Source organism: Arachis ipaensis, chromosome B04 (assembly GCF_000816755.2).
Source record: "Arachis ipaensis cultivar K30076 chromosome B04, Araip1.1, whole genome shotgun sequence".
Lineage (NCBI taxonomy): Eukaryota > Viridiplantae > Streptophyta > Magnoliopsida > Fabales > Fabaceae > Arachis > Arachis ipaensis.
Window position 1 is genome coordinate 14,685,908 of NC_029788.2, and position 21,034 is coordinate 14,706,941.

General features: G+C 36.5%; 3 protein-coding genes and 1 non-coding gene across 4 annotated transcripts; 1 reads left to right on the top strand and 3 right to left on the bottom strand.

The window, feature by feature from the left end:
* On the bottom strand, positions 3,079-6,007 carry LOC107638986 (ubiquitin-conjugating enzyme E2 32; the record flags this gene model as incomplete). The annotated part of the gene is given in 5 exon segments (XM_016342390.2): positions 3,079-3,478; positions 3,570-3,733; positions 3,987-4,071; positions 4,207-4,338; positions 5,664-6,007. Coding segments are annotated over 5 exon segments (889 nt in total), but the record flags the coding sequence as incomplete, so codon positions are not given.
* Positions 6,602-8,849, bottom strand: LOC107638988 (DELLA protein RGL1-like). Its single transcript, XM_016342391.2, has one exon. It carries the CDS (start codon positions 8,658-8,660, stop codon positions 6,852-6,854), a length of 1,809 nt encoding a protein of 602 aa, XP_016197877.1. The 5' UTR covers positions 8,661-8,849; the 3' UTR covers positions 6,602-6,851.
* On the top strand, positions 9,763-9,834 carry TRNAH-GUG. Its single transcript has one exon. It is a non-coding gene; the product is annotated as a tRNA-His (tRNA).
* LOC107636124 lies at positions 10,221-11,166 on the bottom strand. The gene is made up of 2 exons (XM_016339656.1): positions 10,778-11,166; positions 10,221-10,299 (listed from the first exon to the last, which is right to left on the bottom strand). The coding sequence occupies exons 1-2, from the start codon at positions 11,164-11,166 to the stop codon at positions 10,221-10,223; spliced, it is 468 nt and encodes a 155-aa protein (XP_016195142.1).

Genomic DNA, 21,034 nt, shown 5'->3' on the forward strand with positions numbered 1-21,034 from the left:
AATCGGAAATATACAGGGACACAAAGAGGAGCTCGACTTGCTCCCCAAAGTCCGAGAATAAGCCCAGATAAGAGAAGCAGCGTTGAAACAAAGGATGGCTACAAGATACAACAAAAAAGTCATTCGAAGAGCATTCGCCCCGAACGACTTGGTCTTGATCAGAAACGACATTGGAGTCAACAAATCAGGGGAAGGAAAACTCGCTACAAATTGGAAGGGACCATACAAGGTCAATGAAGTCTTAGGAAAAGGTTATTATAAAGTAACCGACCTGAACGGAACCGAGTTACCGAGGTCGTGGCATGCTTGTAATATGAAAAGGTACTACAGTTAAAAGCGAACTCTACTCGTACTCTTTTCCCAACTTCATGATTTTTTCCCCCAAAATCAAAGGGTTTTTTCTGGAGAAGGGTTTTTAACGAGGCATCATAGTAGGGGCTAAGGGAAATAGATTGTCAAAAACCCTTAGTAGCAACGAAGTACCTCCCCAATTAATAAAGATCTTTTCATCTTACAAATATCTCTTATAAATTCCTTTTTTGTTGTTTTCTATTCCTTTCGACGAAACGCGCCGACTTAAGCTCGATAAAACGTGAAAATCCCATGAACCGACCTAGATGGTCGTCAGGATAAAACGACGAGGTACAAGTCGGTGTAAAGAGGTTATAGAAGTTGATCATAATAAACTCGGAAATATCCCAACTCATAAGCCGGAACGGGAAACTGAGTAACACAAAAATGAATCACGAAAGTAGCCTAAGTCAGAAAAGCTTAATGAAACGAAATTGAGTACTAGGAATAACAAAAGAGAGATAGGAAAAAACCCAAGAAAAGACTAAAAGGCTGTCCTAAAGAGCCTTAAAACAAAAAGGTTCAGAAAGGCAGACAAGCCGAAGAAAAGGTTTTTTCAGAAAAGATCAAGGGGAATTCGAAAAAATCGCAAATCAGAAAAGCATGCACGCATAAGGTAACTTAAACCCTTATCCAAAAAAGGGGTACTTATTTTTTAACTTAAACCCCTATTAAAAAGGGTATTATAAAGTGTTTTGTTTACGGCCTTAAAAGGCCAAAAAATTGTTCAAACACTACCAAAAATAAATAAAGAGTTTAAAAAAGAGGGGACCCACAGGCCGGGCCCCAAATAGCCAACAAATTACTTTTTTGCAAGAGGAGTAGACAGATCACCACCACCAGAGGCAGAAGGAGCGCCACCAGGACCGGGAAGAGAGGCATCCATAGGAGACGAAGAGGAAGTCGGAGGAACTGCAGAAGAACTCGGAGCGTCCTTAGGGCGAGGAGGGGACTCTATAATTCTCTGCCCCCGAGTCTTCAATTCTGACTCAGAAATAATCTCGGGGACAGGGGGATCCACAATGGCACCATCAATGACAACTTTATCAGGATCTAAAGGGGAAAGGTCCAGGCCAGGAGCAATGACTCCGACCTGCTCCCTAAAGATCCTCCAAGCCTCTTCAGCCCCATCAGCAATAGAGTCCTCCAACTCGGTATAGGCCCTCTGAGAATTCAACAGCTCATTTTTCACAGACACAAGATCGTTAAATAAACTTTGGTAGCTGTCCTGTGCTGTCTTCCTCAAGCCCACCTCCATGTTGCATTGGGCTTGCAATTTCCTCTCCTTCTCCCGGAGGCTATCCTTCTCCTCCTTCAACTTGGCGACTTCCTCCTTCAACTCCCTCTCCTGCTCTTGATATAAAAGAAGCCTTCCTTCCAGCTCCTCGACCCTCGAGGTCATCCCTAAAGAGCTGAGAGGAGCCTTCTCAAAAATATCTAAGAGTTTGCCACAAACCTCCGCCGCCTTGAGGCTCTCCCCAACCAGAGTGGTAAGATGGCGCCGAACAGAAACATCATCCATGCTTATACGAGCATGGGGATAGATGTTCTTTCGGACGAATGCAAGAGCATCCGCCTTAACCTCACCAGAAGAGCCAGACTCTAAAGCCTTGCGCTTCTTCTTCTCTGGCTCAGGAGAAGATCGGGCGGAGGGGGCGGCTGAGAGAAAGCTGAAGAAGAAATCACAATGGGCTGAGAGGGAGTCCCAACGTTCCGAGGAGGAGGAGGAGGAGGAGGGATAACTGCCCTAGCGCCACCAGTTCTGGCGCGAGACCTCACTTTAGCCTCCTGAACTCTCTGGTAAGACTCCTGAGCGTTTGTCTTCGCCATCTCTGAAAAGACAATAACTAATAGATTAGACAAGTCGGAAAGGTTAGTCAGACAAGTCGGAAATCTAACAAACAAATAAAAGCTACCTAGTTGTGCCTGAAAAAAGGTCAGAGACCCCTGGAGAAATTTTTTTGTGTCCAAGTATGGGGCCCTCCCCCACACTTCTCGGAGGAACCCCACAATGGCTGCTTCTACCTCATCCAGGTCATCCAGACCATATTTCTCGCAGGGGGAGGCCTCCAGCCAGTACAAAGGAAAGCGGGGAGAAGAATTATCATCCAGAAAAAAGGGGTGGTGACCCTCTACAGCTTGAACCCCTCCCAAAGCAAACCCGGTCTTCAGGACCCGGGACTACCAACTCATACTTCGGCTCGTCCTCCTCGGAAGTACAAATTCTGTAGTGAGTACGAAGGTGGGTGATAAAATCAGTATCGACCGAGGGTTCCTCCCCTAGGACCGTGACATCAACCCACTAAGAAAGGACATCTACGGAAGCCATCTCTTTTTTCTTAAAAAGGTAACAAAAACCTACAAAGGAAAAAAAGAAAAGGAAAATCAAAAACACGGTCTCTAAAGGGAGGAAATACGGAACTAAAGTCTACAAACCAACCTATCTACAAAATAAAGACATGCAAATAGAAAGGCATGTTACAGAAAGAACTAACCTTTATCTGAAAATGAGGGTTGGAGGAAGCAAAAGCCTTCGAAAACACGAGGGTGCAGCACGAACAAATGAGGAAGAAGTTTAAAAATCGCAGAAACGAAACAACGAAAGAGAGGGAAAGCATTTATAAACATGCTAGGGGAACTATGGTAAAAACGGGGCAGTCATTAATGAAAATGCACCGTTACCAAGACCATCAATCCCTACGCACATCCCTAACGGACACGATGCTTATTTAACGAACTTCTTCAGCAAAAGGGCCACAATTGCAATGGCAAGTCCAATGGCTATCAATGTGAAAATATGATCATCAAGCTTTTGCTGTATCCTAGTCTCCGGCTTCAGATTTTGAACCCTTAAACCAGAATTATGGGGCGACTGGTTCCTTGAAACACTGGATTGGATCTCCGTTGAAGGTTCAACTCCTTGAGGATTATCATCAACAACTACCTCCTCTTCAACAATTCTATCTCCTGCTTGATCTGGAATCCCCTCTTCAGCAGGTAAAGCCTCAGGATTATGGGAATTTGCCTGGGACTCAGCCTCCTCGTCTCTGGAATGCTCTTCTTCAAGTAGTTGTATGGAGCTATGTTGAGGAACAGGGGGTGCCTTGCTTAGCATATACTCGTGTATCTGTGATAATAGAGTAGAATCAGCGCAAATGCACAATATGTTGGTAGTTGCAGAAAACATGTTTTCAGGTGAAACATATGCAATATCTTACCTCATCAATCAGTTTTTGACGTTCAGGAGTCCCAAATTTCGGAGGCGCTTCACGAGATTTGATGGCCAAGGTACGCCTTTCTTCCTTCTTGTAGTCCAACGAGCCCAAAGCACCATTAGGGTTGGTAGGCATGAATGCAATCAGAGCAACTAAAGCGGTCCTTACTGACAAATGAAATTTACACCAACTAAATCAGAACCTTTGCTGTAAGTAATGTATTAAATTAGAGCAATGAAATATACCAAAGGAAATTCACATTCTATTCCAATTCCTCTTGTATGCATATATGATATCAAAGTGCACAAAGCATAACATGCATAACATGCATATCGAGCAACTCGATCTATAGACCACAGATAACTTGCAAATTAGCTACTCAAATGCAGTGACTCAGGTACAAAAGAAAAGTTAGTTTACCACTCCATGATGGTTGCCAATGCTCAGGGTGATGATTTGATATGCTCAAGCAAATCTTTGTTTGGGTCTCGAAACGACCATTAGGCTGATAGCATAACAGTAAAACTTATAAGCATGTAATAATAGAGGTTGCGTTTCGTTGTTCCAAACTTCCAACACAAAAGACTGAATGCAAAAGACAAGATTAACATAATAGTATTATCCTCAATCAGCATCTTACCGTCAATAACATAAATGAAGGTGGTTTGAATGGATACTCTGAAGGCAATTGGATCCGTCCATGATAGACAGCACCCTCAAATTCAGTATCACGAGGCCCTCTAATTGCAAATTGCCATTCAAATATATTTTCCTGAAAACAAGGGTGATACTGAAGTTGCTCAGCCAAGTTTTATGAGTTATGAGCCATGATGTCACAGCAAACACGAAATATACTCAATAATTAAAAGACTATTTTCCAATGGGTAACAAGTTATAGATCATGCAGATAAAGCTCCCTGGAAGTAAAGTTTTTCTCTTTTTTTTTTTAGTTTTATTTTTATTTTTTATAAACGGAAGTCATTTGAGTAACACAGAAGTCACAGAAACTTATGAAGTTGGAAGTTGGGTATACTCCTAAGCGGAAATAAATAGTGATGAAGTAAGATGTCCTGTACAAGCAGCACCTTGTAAAGTGTAAACATATCTTTTCCCTAAGATCTTGTTTCCTACATAAGTAGGTAGAAATAGAATAACGTAAAGGCCCAAAGGGCGTGCCAAATTCTTCTGTATCAAATTTCTGAACTTCCCATTTCAATGTAAGGTTAAACACAATGGTAAAAGGGAGATTTTTGTTTAAAAAAAAATTGAAGTTTCCAAAGTGTTTATTATTCATACATATGCAAATGGTTCTATTTTGAGTCTTTGACTAAGCAAGTGTTTGGAGGAACTACGAAAAGGAAAGATATCTGATAGATAAGAGAGAAGTCAGATACGAGAGAAGTGCTTAACATTATCCAGTTACTCTTGCATAAATCTTAGATATTTTTTTTTAACAAAAAAGAAGTAATGATCAGAGCTTATAATGTATTTTGCTAATTTTACCTTTCATATTAAAATAACTAAACACATTTAATACGTTTTAAAATCTTATAGGAGGGGGCAGATTGGTAAATTATTAATCTTTTATTTCTCACTAATATATAATAAACTAGGATTTAGCTAAATATACTCTAAGACACATTAAACTAAACTCTAAAAACAATTCTCATTACCCTTTTTCATTAATAGGAGTGATAACTATCAAAATCACAATACAACCAATCCCTAAAAACCAGTGCAGAAATTTGAATACGTAGTAAACACCTCTTTTTTCTCTCTCAGTCCCACTTAATTTCAGAAGCAAATTTAATTGTGCCACTTCCAATTTCACGAAACAGCAGAGTTCACACAAGCTCAATCAAACAATTCCCTTAACAGGAGTTTCTGAAATCAGCCACTAGCGCCATGAATCCAACATACCAAGCTTTATTGAATTCGCCACAAGTTCACAAAATAGTATAAGTATGCCATAACATAAACAATCACCTGAATCCAACACAATTGCTCCACAACCACCACAAAAAAGAGATCAAGCTTCAATAAACCCTAATTAAGAAAAAAAAAAAAAAACAGAATTAAAGGAATAAAGTACAGAACCTCGAGAGGGAGACTCGTGAAATCATCGGAAGGATTGGACTGCATCTCCTTGACCTCTTGGAGAATGCGCTTGACGGCGGGGTTCTTCATGTTGTACTTCTCCGCCATCTCAAGGGTATATGGGGAATTTCTCAGAGTGAAAGGAGTTTGAGGTTTGTGAAATTGTGATCGTTAGAGTAGGAGGAGAATGGAAAATTGGAAAGGAGACAAGAGTATGAGTCAGAGTGCAATACAACAACGACGTTCCATCTCCATAATCATCAACACGTGTCATTAACATAAGGGTCTATCACTCTTTCTACTTCAGTTGACGTTGACCACGCATCAGATTTAATCTTCCCTCAAGTGAGTACTGTCATCAATGCCCTAAATTATACTTCTTGAATTATTTAGTAAAGTAGATTCAGTAAATTTGATTAGATATTTAACCTTTTTCATTTTTGGCAAGTATACACGAGTTTTAACTTTTAACAAAAAATAATTATTTCTTGTAAATTTTGTTATATATACTACTGCAGAGATTTTACATTCCTTCGCTGCTATGTGCTTTCGTTTTAGAAAAAAATTAATTTTTTTTTCTACTTCTAATACTATTCTCTACTTTTTTTAATATATTTTATAATATAAAGATAAAATTCTTTTTTTATAACATCTATTTCTTTCTTATTTTCTTTTTATCCAAACACATCTAAAGAAAACAAAAATCTATTCAATTTTTTTTCTTTTTATTTCGTTCCTCTCTATTTCTTTCCTTTCAACCAAACATAAACTAAGTGATCACAAAAACCCATTTTGATAGACGGACACTTATTCTTGTTAAATTTAATTATATATCTTTATAGCGTTTATTTGTAGTTTGTATTTTTTGAATTATTTCTCTCAGCGACAAAATCTTTTTGAGTACAGTTTATTCATAGTTAACCAAAGAAAAATAATTCGTGGTAAAAGTAGAATATAATTGGACCAGGAAAAACCTCGCTCGAAGTAGAAATATAATTCACAAGGTTAGGCTCATAAGGACTCCTAATCTGAATTCTAGTTTCACACTACCAAGATCATGCTGTTGAGATTATAACTACCATTATCTGATGGCTGAATAATGGTGAGTGTAAAATCTCAATTTGCAGCAAAGAGTATTTGTTTTCTAGAACCAGAATCATTGATCAGAGCATACAAATCAAATTTTTCTCATAGGAACTTCCACACGGAAATAGAGTTCAATGGTGTTCCCTTCCACCCCAAAAGAAGGGAATTCCCATCCCAATCAAATGTACAACTGCTTCCACAAGGGAACCTTTTAGCAACAAGCTCAGCTTGGAACAAAGATAACATGCTAATCTCTGCTTCCACCAGTCCAAACCGGGAGAAAAATGCCCTCCATACATCAATCCTCACATTCCTAGCATTCCTCTCTGCTCCCTCGGCAGCCAATATGTTCTTGATTCCATAATCAAGGTACTGCGACTCGAAAACCAGCCTGTTCGGCTCGTCATGCTTCATACAATTCTCTAAACAATCAAACAATGCACTGAAGTAGAAAAGCGCCTCAATGAACCGGTTTACAAATGAAGTCGAATTGTGGCTCGCCTCAATTTCAGTTATGGCAAGTACAGTAGGCCTTATTGTTTTGACAACTCTCATGATAGTTTCGAGCTGGTCCGGCTGCTGAATCTTGCTGCCAAGTGCATACTGAGAGTAAACCACAATTGTTTCCTCAGGATCTATCTTAAATAGATCCTCTCTGAGTTGCAGCATGTCAGGTACAATAACATAATCATAGCAAAGGTTTATCTTCAAGCTTATTGCAAAATCCTTCAACCTCTTTCCAGTGTCCTCTATGATAAGCTTCGAATTGCTTCCACTTCCAACAGCTGTTATCTTAAGCAGCTCTAAAGGACATCGATTTCTTGACACAAGGGATTGCATCAGGGTTGTCCATTGCACACCCTTTCTGATTTCAAAATCAATGACGTGAATCTTCTTTGCCTCAGTAACATTTTCAATTATAGATTGGACTAGTGTGAACATTGTGATCTGACAGAAAGGAGCTGCTTCATAAAATGCCAAAACAGAGGGGGTGAGATTCTTGGTTATCTCTCGAGGATCCATTGGTTGCATCTTTTTCAAGTCCTTGGATGAAATTCTTCCCGTCTCAAGATCAATCCTGAGGCGAAGAGCCTCCGCGAAGTAATGAACAACTCGCTTAACTGGTGAACCGGTCTTGGAAGACGATGACTCGCATTGAGATAGCAACTTGCCGGCTCGCCCGAACTGCTTAAACCCCACTTTCTCAGCACAAGCCAAGAGTGATTCAGCAAGTTGAACCTCCTCTTTCTCCTCATCAGAGAGTCCTGAGAAAAATTGACCAAAAGGGTGGCTAAAAATTGACTTCAAAGCTGATGATCCTAAAGATTTTGGTGATGATGGTGATGATTGAATGAACCTTGTTCCTGCTATCCTCATCACATCGTCAGTTGAAAGCTTTCTTCCAAGAACTTCATTACCTGCAGCAGAGTGATCAATTGGTTGCATGATTTTCTCTTCATCACATAACTTCTTAAATCCTTTGTTGCTGCCATAGCTCTTCAATAACTCAAGTGATGCTAAAGGAGTTGATGAGTTTTGCTGTTTGTCGTTTGCAATAGTTTCTTCACTTAGTGGAACCATTCTTGTTGGATTTTCATCAAACATGTGGAGGTCATCAAAGTATGTATGGGTTTGTGGTGGTGGAGAAACTGCAACAAATTGTAGACTCTCCAATGTTCCATACTCAAGATATGATAATTGTTGTTGCTGCTGCTGCTGTGAAGGAAAGAATTCAAAACTAGACCCAAAAGGGTCAATTCCCATTGACTCACCCCACTCTTCAGCACCAGAAAATTGAACCTTGTTCACTTCATTCATTCCCTCTATAGCCCAAGAAGTATAATTTGATGAACTATGTTTATCCTCAATTGCACTAAAACCGAACTCATTGAAAGGACTCAAATTTTCCATCACACTAAGTTCTTTTTGTAACTAACAATATATAACAGAGAACTGAGGGATTATTAACAAATTGATGCGAAATTATATTTGTTAGTTCAAAGTTCTAACACTTAGATCCTTGTAGTATAGTTAAAATTGATTTTGTCACGGGTGAGGTGACTGAGGTCTGTGTCGATATGACCAAGATGGCCTCATTGGCCTGCATATATATATAAATAGAAGCCAGTTGTTTATAATGACAAAGCTATAATTGATTAAAGTTTCAATGAGTTGCATGATTTATTTTGGTTCTCCACATAAATTACTCAGAAGTTCAACCAAGAAGCTAGTATCCAACAAAGTCCAAACAAAGATGGATAATGATTAGCGGAGAAAATATTAGAAAATTGTAGGACTGTCGGGAGATTTTTTATTTATATCGACAATTCTTATGAATTTAGTTTTGGTGTCGTGTTTAAAAAAGAAATTTACAGCATCTAATTACATACTAAGTTTACTAACATTTATCATTGCGTGAATAATTATTTATAAAAATAGATCATGGCAAAAGTTTAATAATATCAGCGTATTAAAATAAAATTATATATTATTCTTTATTATTTTGAGAATTTAAATTCAAAACTGCTAAATAAAAAATAAAAAAAATTATTTTGATTAATCTAACATTCAGCAGTAACCAAGACATTTAGACAAGGAATTTATATATAATAAAAAAAGGAAAGCAGAGTAGAATATGATTTAGGACAAGGTATCCAGCTATGCAGTAGCCAGCATAACTTCATAAATTGTAATGAGTACCAATTGTTTTTAATTGATTTTATTATATTCAACTATCGCAACAAAGTATAAAAAATAATGATTGAAAATAGTCTATTAATATTTATTATTCTAAAACTAAGTTTGTATGTAACATGTTTGAGATAGACTATTTCAAGCATATTACATACAAACTTAGTTTTTACTTTTTACTGATACATTAGTTATTAGATTTATTTTTCGAAATCAAATAATTTAATTTTAATCACAAATTTTGGAATAGCTTAACTGAAATAACTACATAATTCAAAATCATTCAATAAGTAAAATATTTTGGCCAAATCGAATCAACTAAGTGGCTGTAGTTTAGTGGTAAGAATTCCACGTTGTGGCCGTGGAGACCTGGGCTCGAATCCCAGCAGCCACAAATTTTTTCCCTGTTCCTTGTTTTATAAAGGAACAAAATGATTATGTATATAATATTTAAATTTGCAATAGGTAATTATTTAATTTTGTGTCATTCATTTTAATTTATATGTTAAAAATTGTGTGTATATTGATTACGTTGAATTTGTGTTTTATTATATTTTAATTTGATACAAATAACTGAATTACATTGAATTTTATTATGATTGTGTTAATTTTTTTTAAAAAAAATTAAAGCTAAATATCTATGGATATCCATAGCTAAACTTTACATCCATCTTCCTTGTTTTATAAAGGAACAAAATGATTATGTATATAATATTTAAATTTGCAATAGGTAATTATTTAATTTGTGATAGAGATGGAGCGGGAACGAGATGCATTTTACTAATCGGGGATGGGGAGTGGACGAGGGGTCTCTTCCTCCATAGAGTTTCGGTCCATTGCCATCTCTAGATACATCCATCTTTATCATAATATATAGAGTAAATAGTTATTTTTGACCATGAAAGAACTAAATGAACTTTATATCTGTTAGAAACAAGAGAGCAGTCTAAAAAAAGTGTTTGTGTGTATTATTCAATATGAGGAAAAGTACAATGTACAAGGGGTATATATAGCTGCTAGAAGAATCAAAGTAATAAAAGCATAAAATCCTACAACTAATATACAGATACGCTATATAAATACAAATGATAATAATTGATCTAATTTGATTCTAATTATTCTCTTAACATCCCCCCTCAAACTCAAGTGGGAGCTAAGGATACTATCTTGAGTATGAATAACAGAGTCCGGAAACGAGTCGGATGATGAGCCTTCGTGAAGATATCAGCAGTCTAATCTAGTGTTCCAACAGCGATGAGATGAACAACATCAATAAGGATACGTTGCCGAACAAAGTGACAATCAATCTCAATGTATTTGGTGCGTTCATGAAACACATCATTATGAGCAATTTGACTAGCACTGCGGTTGTCACAAAAAAATCAGTTGGGGATGACTGAGGAGCACCCAAGTGTTCGAGAAGCCAACGAGTCGAGATAACTTCAGCAGTAGTCTCAGCGAGAGCACGGTATTCAGTGCCATCCATAGGAGTAAATTGAACATTAGGCTCGAGATGAGTAGACTCAGGGTGACTATCTGTAATTTCGGCTCGAATAAGAAGATCTGAAGCATATTTAGCTTGAGAGAGATAGATTCCATCATCAATGGATATGACTTCTAGACCAAGAAAATAGCTAAGAGAATAAAGATCTTTCATCTCAAAAGTATGTTGAAGGGACGCCTTGAGATCAGAGATACCATCAATATCATCTCTAGTAATGATCATGTCATCAACATACAGAAGTAGAAGAACAACTCCACATTCACTTTTACGAATGAAGAGAGCATTCTCATGAGGGCTGCAAGTGAAACCAAGATTGCATATGGTAGTGCTGAACTTGTCAAACCATTTACGAGGAGCTTGCTTAAGTTCATAAAGTGCCTTGCGAAGGAGACAAACTTTGCTAGAAGGACAAAGATAACCCGGAGGGGGTTTCATATAGACTTTCTTTTTCAAATCTCCATTAAGAAATACATTCTTCACATCCATCTAATTGAGAGACCATTTTTTAACCGCGGCAATGGCAAGAAGAGCTCGAACATATGTGAGACGAGCAACAGGAGCAAAAGTCTCTTCATAGTCAATACCCCGCCAGTTTCGGCATGTTGGGCGATATCATTATTGCCGAACCCGATGCTTACATTGCATTTGCGGGTAAAAGAGTAATTGAACAAACGTTGAATACGACAATACCCGAAGGTTCACAAGTAGCTGAATATTTATTCCAAAAGGGCTTGTTGCTTTGTCTGGTTTAATAATACCGCTTATCCGAGTGAATTTTACGGGCCCACTGGTCCAGAAGCTTCTCAAGCTCAAGCATTTACTTTTCTAGTTAGAGACCAACGTCTTGGGGCTAATGTAGGATCCGCTCAGGGACCTAATACTCTTGCATACAACCCTGAGCAACCAATTGTGCCTTATAACGGTCAATAGAACCATCAGAGCGAGTCTTGATCTTGTATGCCCATCTGCTTTCCACAACTTTCTGATTAGAAGGAGGATCAACCAAATTCCAAGTGTGTACTTTTTCAAGTGCCTGTATTTCTTCTTGCATTGTTTGTTGCCAATTTGGATTTGTGGAGGCTTCTCTGAATGACTTAGGTTCATGTTGATGAAGAATAGTAAAAAAACAATGATAATCAAGAAGGTGAGGAGGTGGATTTCTTACCCTAGAAGAACGAGTGGAAGGAGGAGGCATGACGATAGGAGAAGGATCGTCGTCCGGTCTGGAGTCATTAGGAGATGGAGAAGGCGGAAGAATAGGAGGTTGTAGAGGGTGACTCGAGATAAAACCTGTAGAATCATCACTAGAAAAAAGATCAACATTGGGGTTAGTGAAAAAAGGTGACTGAGTAGGAGGAATGAACTCAAAGGAGGAGAACCGAGAAAATATGTGATGCTCCCAGAAGATAACATGACGAGATATACGAATACGTTTAGAGAGAGGATCCCAAAAACAATAACCCTTATGTTCAGTGCCATAACCAAGGAAACAACACATACGAGCCCGAGGTTCAAGTTTACTATGTTCATGAGGCTGAAGAAGAACAAAATAGACACAACCAAAAACTCGAAGAGAACTATAATCTGGGGAGGTATGATAAAGACGCTCAAAGGGAGTAACGTTACCAAGAACAGAAGAAGGGAGTCTATTGATAACATGAACAACAGTAAGAACAGCTTCACCCCAAGTACGCTCAGGACACGAAGCAGAAAGAAGCATTGCACGAACATAGTCAAGAATGTGACGGTATTTGCGTTCAGCTCGGCCATTTTGTTGAGATGTACCAGGACAAAAAAACTCAGACAAAGTACCCTGTTTTGCAAGAAAGGTTAAAATTTTGGAATCACGATATTCAATAGCATTATCGCGTCGAAAAACCATAATGACCTTGAAAAATTGAGTTTTAATCATAGTGACAAAGTTAATATAAATCTGAGATAACTCATGGCGATTAGTCATCAAATAAACCCAAGTAAAACGTGAATAATCATCAATAAAAACGACAAAGTATCGAGCTCTGCCTATAGAAGTAGTGGGAGCGGAGCCCCAAACATCAGAGTGAATGAGATCAAAAGGAGAGCAAGCAAGAGAGGAATTATTGTAAAAAGATAAAGCAGGTTGTTTGACAGTTTGACAAGAAATGCAATCAAAAGATTCATTAGGAACCTGACCCAAAACACCCTGAGACACAAGAGGACGCAATTTTTCTAAGGAGCTGTGAGTAAGACGTTGATGCCATAAGTGAAGGATAGATGGAGAAGAAGTAGCACAGAGATTTGGTACAGGAGGAATATGGAGATTCTCGAGTACAAACAACCTTCCAACCTTACATCCAGTCCCGATGATTTGTCCTGTCCGATGATCTTGTACACGACAACCAGAAATGAAAAAAGTAACATCAAAACCCTAATCAACAAGTTGACCAATAGAAATAAGATTAAAGTTTAATTTGGGAATATAGTAAATATCAGGAAGATTAAGAGTCGACTGGGAGATAGAACCCTTGTGTGTTGCATGCAAGAGGGAACCATTAGTAGTATTGACAGAAGGTGCATTTGTAGTGGTAGGCAGAGACGAGAAAAGATTACGCAATGGAGACATGTGATTAAAGCAACCCGAGTCAAAATACCATTTAGAATTACTTGGAGGAGTCGAACAAGCAGCAAGGGTATTACCAGAAAAGGAGAGAAGATGCTGAAGGAGAGACGCAATATCAGATAGAGAGACAGGAGACGGGTTGAGAGGAGCAGAGGTAGTAGATTCAGTAGTAGCAGCAATAGTAGAAGCAGGCACAATCTTGGAGAAGGTGGGACGAGAATGATACTTGAGTTGATCAGGACATGGTGGGCGAGTAGGATAGGTAGTAATTAAATGTCCCGAGAGCTTGCAATAATGGCAGAACAGTTGTGAACAATGGTAGCTAATATGACCTTTCTGGTGGCATGTACAACATTCAACAGAGGGACAGTCGGAGAAGAGGTGCCCGGAACAGTTACAGTTTCGACAGAAGTTACCCTTTCTGTCTATGGCAGCAAAAATATCTGACTTTTCCATAATAGTAGTCACAGAGATCAAAGAGAGTAGAGAAAATTGCAATTTTGGAGTAGAAAATGAAAAATTTGGCGGCAAAATCGGAAAGAGATCACCAAAAAAGCTTAGGGAGGGTCCCATTGTCTGCCACATCGGATGACATGTCAGCTGCCACATCGGATGACATGTCAGCTGCCACATCAGTAGGGAAGGACACGTGGCGCTGCGTGATTGGAGGAGGAGAACACGTCAGCAGCTGACGAGGCATGGAGATGGCAGCGGGTCGCGAAGTGGATTGGGTCAGGCACGGGTCCGTTGAGCAAACTGCCTGACACGTGGCATGACGGAAGCCATTGATCTGGGGCACTGATCCAATGGTGTTGGAGGCGTCTGGAAGGAGAAGAGCTTCAATCGGACAGGGAACTTCAAGCGGCGTGTGGCGGCGCGTCCGGCATTGTATGGCGGTGATTTTGGAGGCGTTGGAAACCTTGCGACGAGGAGAAGGTGATGGTGGCGGCGGTGACGAGTCAAGGAGTCGGGAATGAGTCAAAAAATGAGGACAAAGTACTGCCAGAGGAGACAAAATAAAAGAGCTAGAAACCAATTGTTACTGGAAAAAAATAACCTAAGCTCTTGATACCAAGTTAGAAATAAGAGAGCGGTCTAAAGAAAGTGTTTGTGTGTATTATTCAGTCTGAGGAAAAGTACAATATACAAGGGGTATATATAGCTGCTAGAAGAATCAAAATAATAAAAGTATAGAATCCTACAATTAATATATAGATACGCTATATAAATACAAATGATACTAATTGATATAATTTGATTCTAATTATTCTCTTAACAATATCCATGAAAAATGAATTATGTTCGACAAAGATATTCAATCCTTAAATTTTTGTTAGACTCCGTTTAAAAAACATGTTAAATTCCAAGATTAACCCTACCACCAATCATCATTAACCTTCAACCCCCTTTGATCTTCTTCTACCACTATTTTTTTATGAAATTGTTCATCAAATACGAACTTCGAGTTTAAAAGAGGTGTTAAGACTACGGGTGAAAGTAAGTCAGGCGGCCTACCAGGGTCCACAACCTAGCCTGCATTCGGCCTGACCTGTTATAAAATAGTTCTAAACCCATGCTAATTTAAAAGCCTAATTTTGTTAATAGGTCAAACCCAAACTCACAAAATAGCTTAATAGGTCTATCAAGTCTCCTACCTGAATTTATTAAAATACTTTTTAAAAATTTTAAATTTGTTATGTTTTATTATAAATATTTTTTCATATTTTAAATACATTAAGTTTAGATATTATTATAAGGATTGAATTTAATATATTTCATATAAATATTTTTTTGAAAGAAAATTATTTTTTAAAATAATTTTTATTTTTTATTTTAATAAAAAATTATATATATTAAGCTTTTATCAAATTTCAGGTCTGGTCAGATTCAATAATAGATCAAACTTAATACTTAAAATAAAGTCTATAATAAATTATATGTCAAATTTAAACCAATTAAATATTTTACAGACTTAACTTGTTAAGAGTGAAGCTGACCTAATTTATTTTCACTCTAAATGAAAGCTAATGATAAAAAACAAGAACAGTTAAAGTTTAACATAGTGTGGCTTAACTATTAGGTTGTTGTACATTTTGTTTATAAGTTAGTTAGAAAGTCTTTAGCTTTGTATCTTAGCAATCTCCCTCCACATAAGTCTAATACTCATTGTAATCACTGATAAATTCATTATCAAATTAGTTAATTCAATATACAGTTTTCATCTACTCTAAATTTTAATTTTACTCGGCATTACTTGCTTAGAAAGCTTTCTTCCCAGAAATTCTATAATTCTCATCCCCTGAACCTTAATTATCTACCATTTGAATTCACATCTCAAACACTATTAATTAATAAAGAACAATGTTTAATCAGTAACCATGTGAAATAGGAAGTGGTGAAATGATTGAAGACTAACATACACAGCAATACAGCATTATATTATAAATTTTTCTACTTTGATGAAATGATTGAAGAATAAATACTATAATTAATTTCCTTTGTTTGGGGTAGTACAGTATTCTTAGCAGTAACTGCGGTTTTTCTAGGAAAATTATGTCTCTGAATATACTTAACATTTCCATAATTGGTGCTTTATCTTTACTTATTGTCTAATAAATAATAATAGCACTATCAATTAATACATATCTAACGGATCCATCATCAAGTTCATATCAAACGTAGTTATCAACAACCAATGACTTAACAATTATATATCTATTATATACAATATACAAAAACACAGTCCCCAGCCACTACTTTGCCTTTAACCCTTTTCCTGTTTCCATAACCATAATTAAGCTTAATTAATTAGAAGACAAACTTATCCATTCGGCTATTTTATAGCTAAAGGCACTTTATTAGTTATCAGATTCCCTCTAATTTTGTTTATATATTCTGAACGGTATGTCCTAAACTTTTCCACAGTTTTTGGTGATGATAAGTACCGAAAACATTCTATCACATAAAATTGTTTTTTTCAGGTAGAAAAGCATATAAAGTTATTTAAGTGGTTAGATTCTTAAGCTATTTTTTACTTTTTTTTTTTTTTTTTCCTTTATCTTTTTACCTACAAGTCTACAACTAGTGCTACAGTGATTTCCGTTTTTTATTTCTTTTAATTAAATTTTCTGAGTGCGTACTAGATTCGTACTTATACATATCGAACAAGTTTCACACTAAAATAGCTTAATTATCTTTTTCAGGTCGTGAATATTTAAAAGGCTAAAGAATAAATTGAAAGCTATAGTACTTGAGCGAATAAAACTACAAGGGACGCGTGGGTTAGGTTAACTACACAATCTTACACGAAATGAAAAGAGCACACCGAGATTCTTGACTTGGAAAAAATAATGCAAACGAATCAATAATGTTTATTTGCATATTAAAAAAATTAGTATTCATCCTAACATTTTAAACTAACGGTATAATTAATCATTTAAAAAAATAAACATAATTACCATAATTCTAAAAATTAGATTTGATCGACCGAATCAGCCGGTTCGATCGAATTAACCGTGAATTGATTTTTTAACTGGTCCAGTTGAGGTCAGAAATCGCCTGACAAAAAATCAGTATACGAATCGATTGAATTGGCGGTTAACGATAAACTGTCAGAATTGAGCCGATTTTTTGAAGAATTTTTTATTCGGACTAGACGCATTAGAATGACGTCGTTTTTTAATTTTTTATTTTAAAAAGAAGTAAATATTAAATCAGTACCAAAAAAATTCTATAACAAAATGGTACCTAACCTTTGTTATTGACAAAATAACCCTCGAAAGAATATAAAATTTGACAAAAACATCCAAATGTGAAAGCATAACGTTACATTCACTACAACAAACAAGGCTTTTCGCAACGGTCAAAAACCGTTGCCGTAGATTGAAAAACCGTTCCCAAAACTTTAGGCAACGCTTTGGCAACGGTTTTTGACCTGTGGTATATGCGGCCGTTACCAATGCTCAAAGGCAACGGTTTTTTACCTAAGGCAACGGTAACAGAAAAACCGTTGCCATAGTTAGTGGCATAGACAACGGTTTTGACGAAAAATTTTAGACAACGGTTTTGATCCGTTACTCAACAAGCAACGGTTTCTAACCGTTCCTATTAACATGACAACGGTTTAAAATCGTAACTGGATAGGCAACGGTTTTAAACTGTTGTGGTTTTATTATTCACATAGCCAACGGTTTTAAACCGTTACCGTTGGCTCCAGGTTTCGGCAACGGTTTTAAAACCGTTGCCAGTTTATAGCCATCTAGGACAACGGTTTTAAAGCGTTACTGTTGATGTCGTTTTCGGCAACGGTTTTAATACCATTGCCATTTTATAGTCATCTAAAATAACGGTTTTAACACCATTGTCTTTTATAACTATTGACAACGATTTTTTTGTGATATATAATTTTTTATTTACAATAGTTTTCTCGTGAATGAACTTAATTTCAGTTTTTTTTTAAATTATTTAATGTCAATAAATAATCTAAACTATTTGAATGAAGTCACTAAAGAAAAAAAATTGAACATTTCCCATCAAATTTAACTTATAAGAATTGTTGTAAGATCCACAATATCATCTAAGTTTGCAAAAAATATAATAACAAAAGAGAGTTGAAATATATAAGTAGTAAATAGTCATCATGTTGGTAAGAATAAAATACATGTGTACATTTCCAGATACTTTCTAAAAGAAACAAGACTAAAGTTCTCACTTGAATATATTCCCAAATGGCTTCTTTATCTTTAATCCCCTTCCAATTTGTGTAAATTAATGGACAAAAATCTGAATTCCTTGTCACTGTGCCCAAAAATTTGCTCAAGTTGTTTCTAGCTTCATCAGTAGGACCAATTGCCTCTCCTTCACTATCTAGAGTAATTTCTTCTCTATCTTCCAAATGTCTTGCATGAATCTTCAAGCATTGTGTAGGTCCTCGTGTTTTCTTCACTGTTTTCTCTATACAAAGATACTAATTATATATGACATTTTTAGAAATTACCAAATTCGATTCACAGATTGGAATTCAATTAACACAAATTTTTAGATATTTCGGCAGCATTCTGGCATTAAATATGACATTTCTGAATTTAACAAATTAACCCATATGAACTCACTAAAACTAAATCAGCACTAATCAGCAAAATCAACACTAAACAGCAAAATCAGCAAAAAAACCAAATCAGCACAAACAGCAAAATCAACCCATATGAACTCACTAAAACCACATCAGCACTAATCAGCACTAAAATCAAACGGCAGCAAGCGAAAATGGCAATCAGCAGCAATATAACTAATTAAACTAAGAAAATGTTACCAGGGAAAAAATTGAGAACCTACAGAAGAAGCAGAAACAGAAAATGGCAAGCAGAATCAGCCATATGAACAAACAGCAAATCAACCCATATGAACTCACTAAAATCAAATCAGCACTAATAAAACAGCTCAGAATAAGGCCATCAGCATCATTGCTCAATCAAAACAAGGCATGGAATCAGCCATTAACAAGGATAAAGCAGCATTAAACAGCAAAATCAACCCATATGAACTCACTAAAATCAAATCAGCACTAATAAAATAGCTCAGAATAAGGCCATCATCATCATTGCTCAATCAAAACAAGGCATGAAATCAGCCACTAACAAGGATAAAGCAGCACTAAACAGCAACATCAACCCATATGAACTCACTAAAATCAAATCAGCACTAATAAAACAGCTCAGAATAAGGCGATCAGCATCATTGCTCAATCAAAACAAGGCATGAAATCAGCCATTAACAAGGATAAAGCAGCACTAAACAGCAAAATCAACCCATATGAACTCACTAAAATCAAATCAGCACTAATAAAATAGCTCAGAATAAGGCCATCATCATCGTTGCTCAAATAAAACAAGGCATGAAATCAGCCATTAACAAGGATAAAGCAGCACTAAACAGCAAAATCAACCCATATGAACTCACTAAAATCAAATCAGCACTAATAAAACAGCTCAGAATAAGGCCATCATCATCGTTGCTCAAATAAAACAAGGCATGAAATCAGCTACTAACAAGGATAAAGCAGCACTAAACAGCAAAATCAACCCACATGAACTCACTAAAATCAAATCAGCACTAATAAAACAGCTCAGAATAAGGCCATCATCATCATTGCTCAATCAAAACAAGGCATGAAATCAGCCATTAACAAGGATAAAGCAGCACTAAACAGCAAAATCAACCTATATGAACTCTCTAAAATCAAATCAGCACTAATAAAACAGCTCAGAATAAGGCCATCAGCATCATTGCTCAATCAAAACAAGGCATGAAATCAACCATTAACAAGGATAAAGCAGCACTAAACAGCAAATCAAACCATATGAACTCACTAAAATCAAATCACCACTAATAAAATAGCTCAGAATAAGGCCATCATTTGACAACATCAAAGTAAATAGTAGAAATTAAGAATAATATCAGGAGTCTTTAACTCAACTGTAAACATAAAAGTAACAACAATTGATGGACAAATTGCCAAGAGACAGGAAATCTATAACCTATTTTAACTCAACCCCAAAGCTAGCTCATAGGCAAAGAATGTCTCACATTTATAAACCACCTAGAAACCTCATCTTTGAATGATGTTGGATTTGTAATGCTGGCAATGTTCATTACCTCACAAAAGTCACCAGAAATCTGCTTAGATTTTGCTTGTAAAGTCGTATGGTACTCACGCAACAAGCACTGATCAAGAGTTTAAAATCTACCCTCTCGTATCTGCATCAGTTAGACAGTTTACATTATAGTAAGCAGCTTTTCGTATGGAAGGAAGAAAGCATAGTAATCAAGAACTCAAATGAGTTTTGACAAGAAAATGTTAGACGGTTTACATTATAGTAAGTAGCTTCTCGTATGGAAGGAAGAAAGCATAGTAATCAAGAACTCAAATGAGTTTTGACAAGAAAAAGAAACTCACTGATCTCAGGGAAACCTTCAAGCTCAATGGCGAAGCTTCTTTAAGTCTATTTAGGGTAGAAATGCACCATGCATCATTTGTTTCACTTGCCACTCTTTCTTAATGGAAATTTAAGTAATTAGATGGAAAAAGAAATCATGAACTGTTACCAGAAAGTTAAGCCACTCACAATAGATAGATGTTAATCAAGACTAGCTGGTACAAATAGAGTTAACGAGATAAGAGACTACAACTAAAAGCAACACTAAAGACATTTTAGCAGCAGAATAAATGAAATTCTAAGATAAAGTTGTGCTAGAGGTACTTAAATTTAATGAAAGATGTAAAGCTCACCAAAGAATCAACAATCTGTTCTATTATGTCATGGCAAAAGCATTTATCTACAATTTCAATCCTGAAGAAAATGAAAAGTAGAAAAAAGGGCTATCTTAAACTGTGAATCAGAATATAAGAAACAAAGTTAGTAAAGAGAGCATCTAAACAGCTATAGGAATTTTTCATTTTCAGAGAACCAGTTTCCAAATCAAAATCAGAAC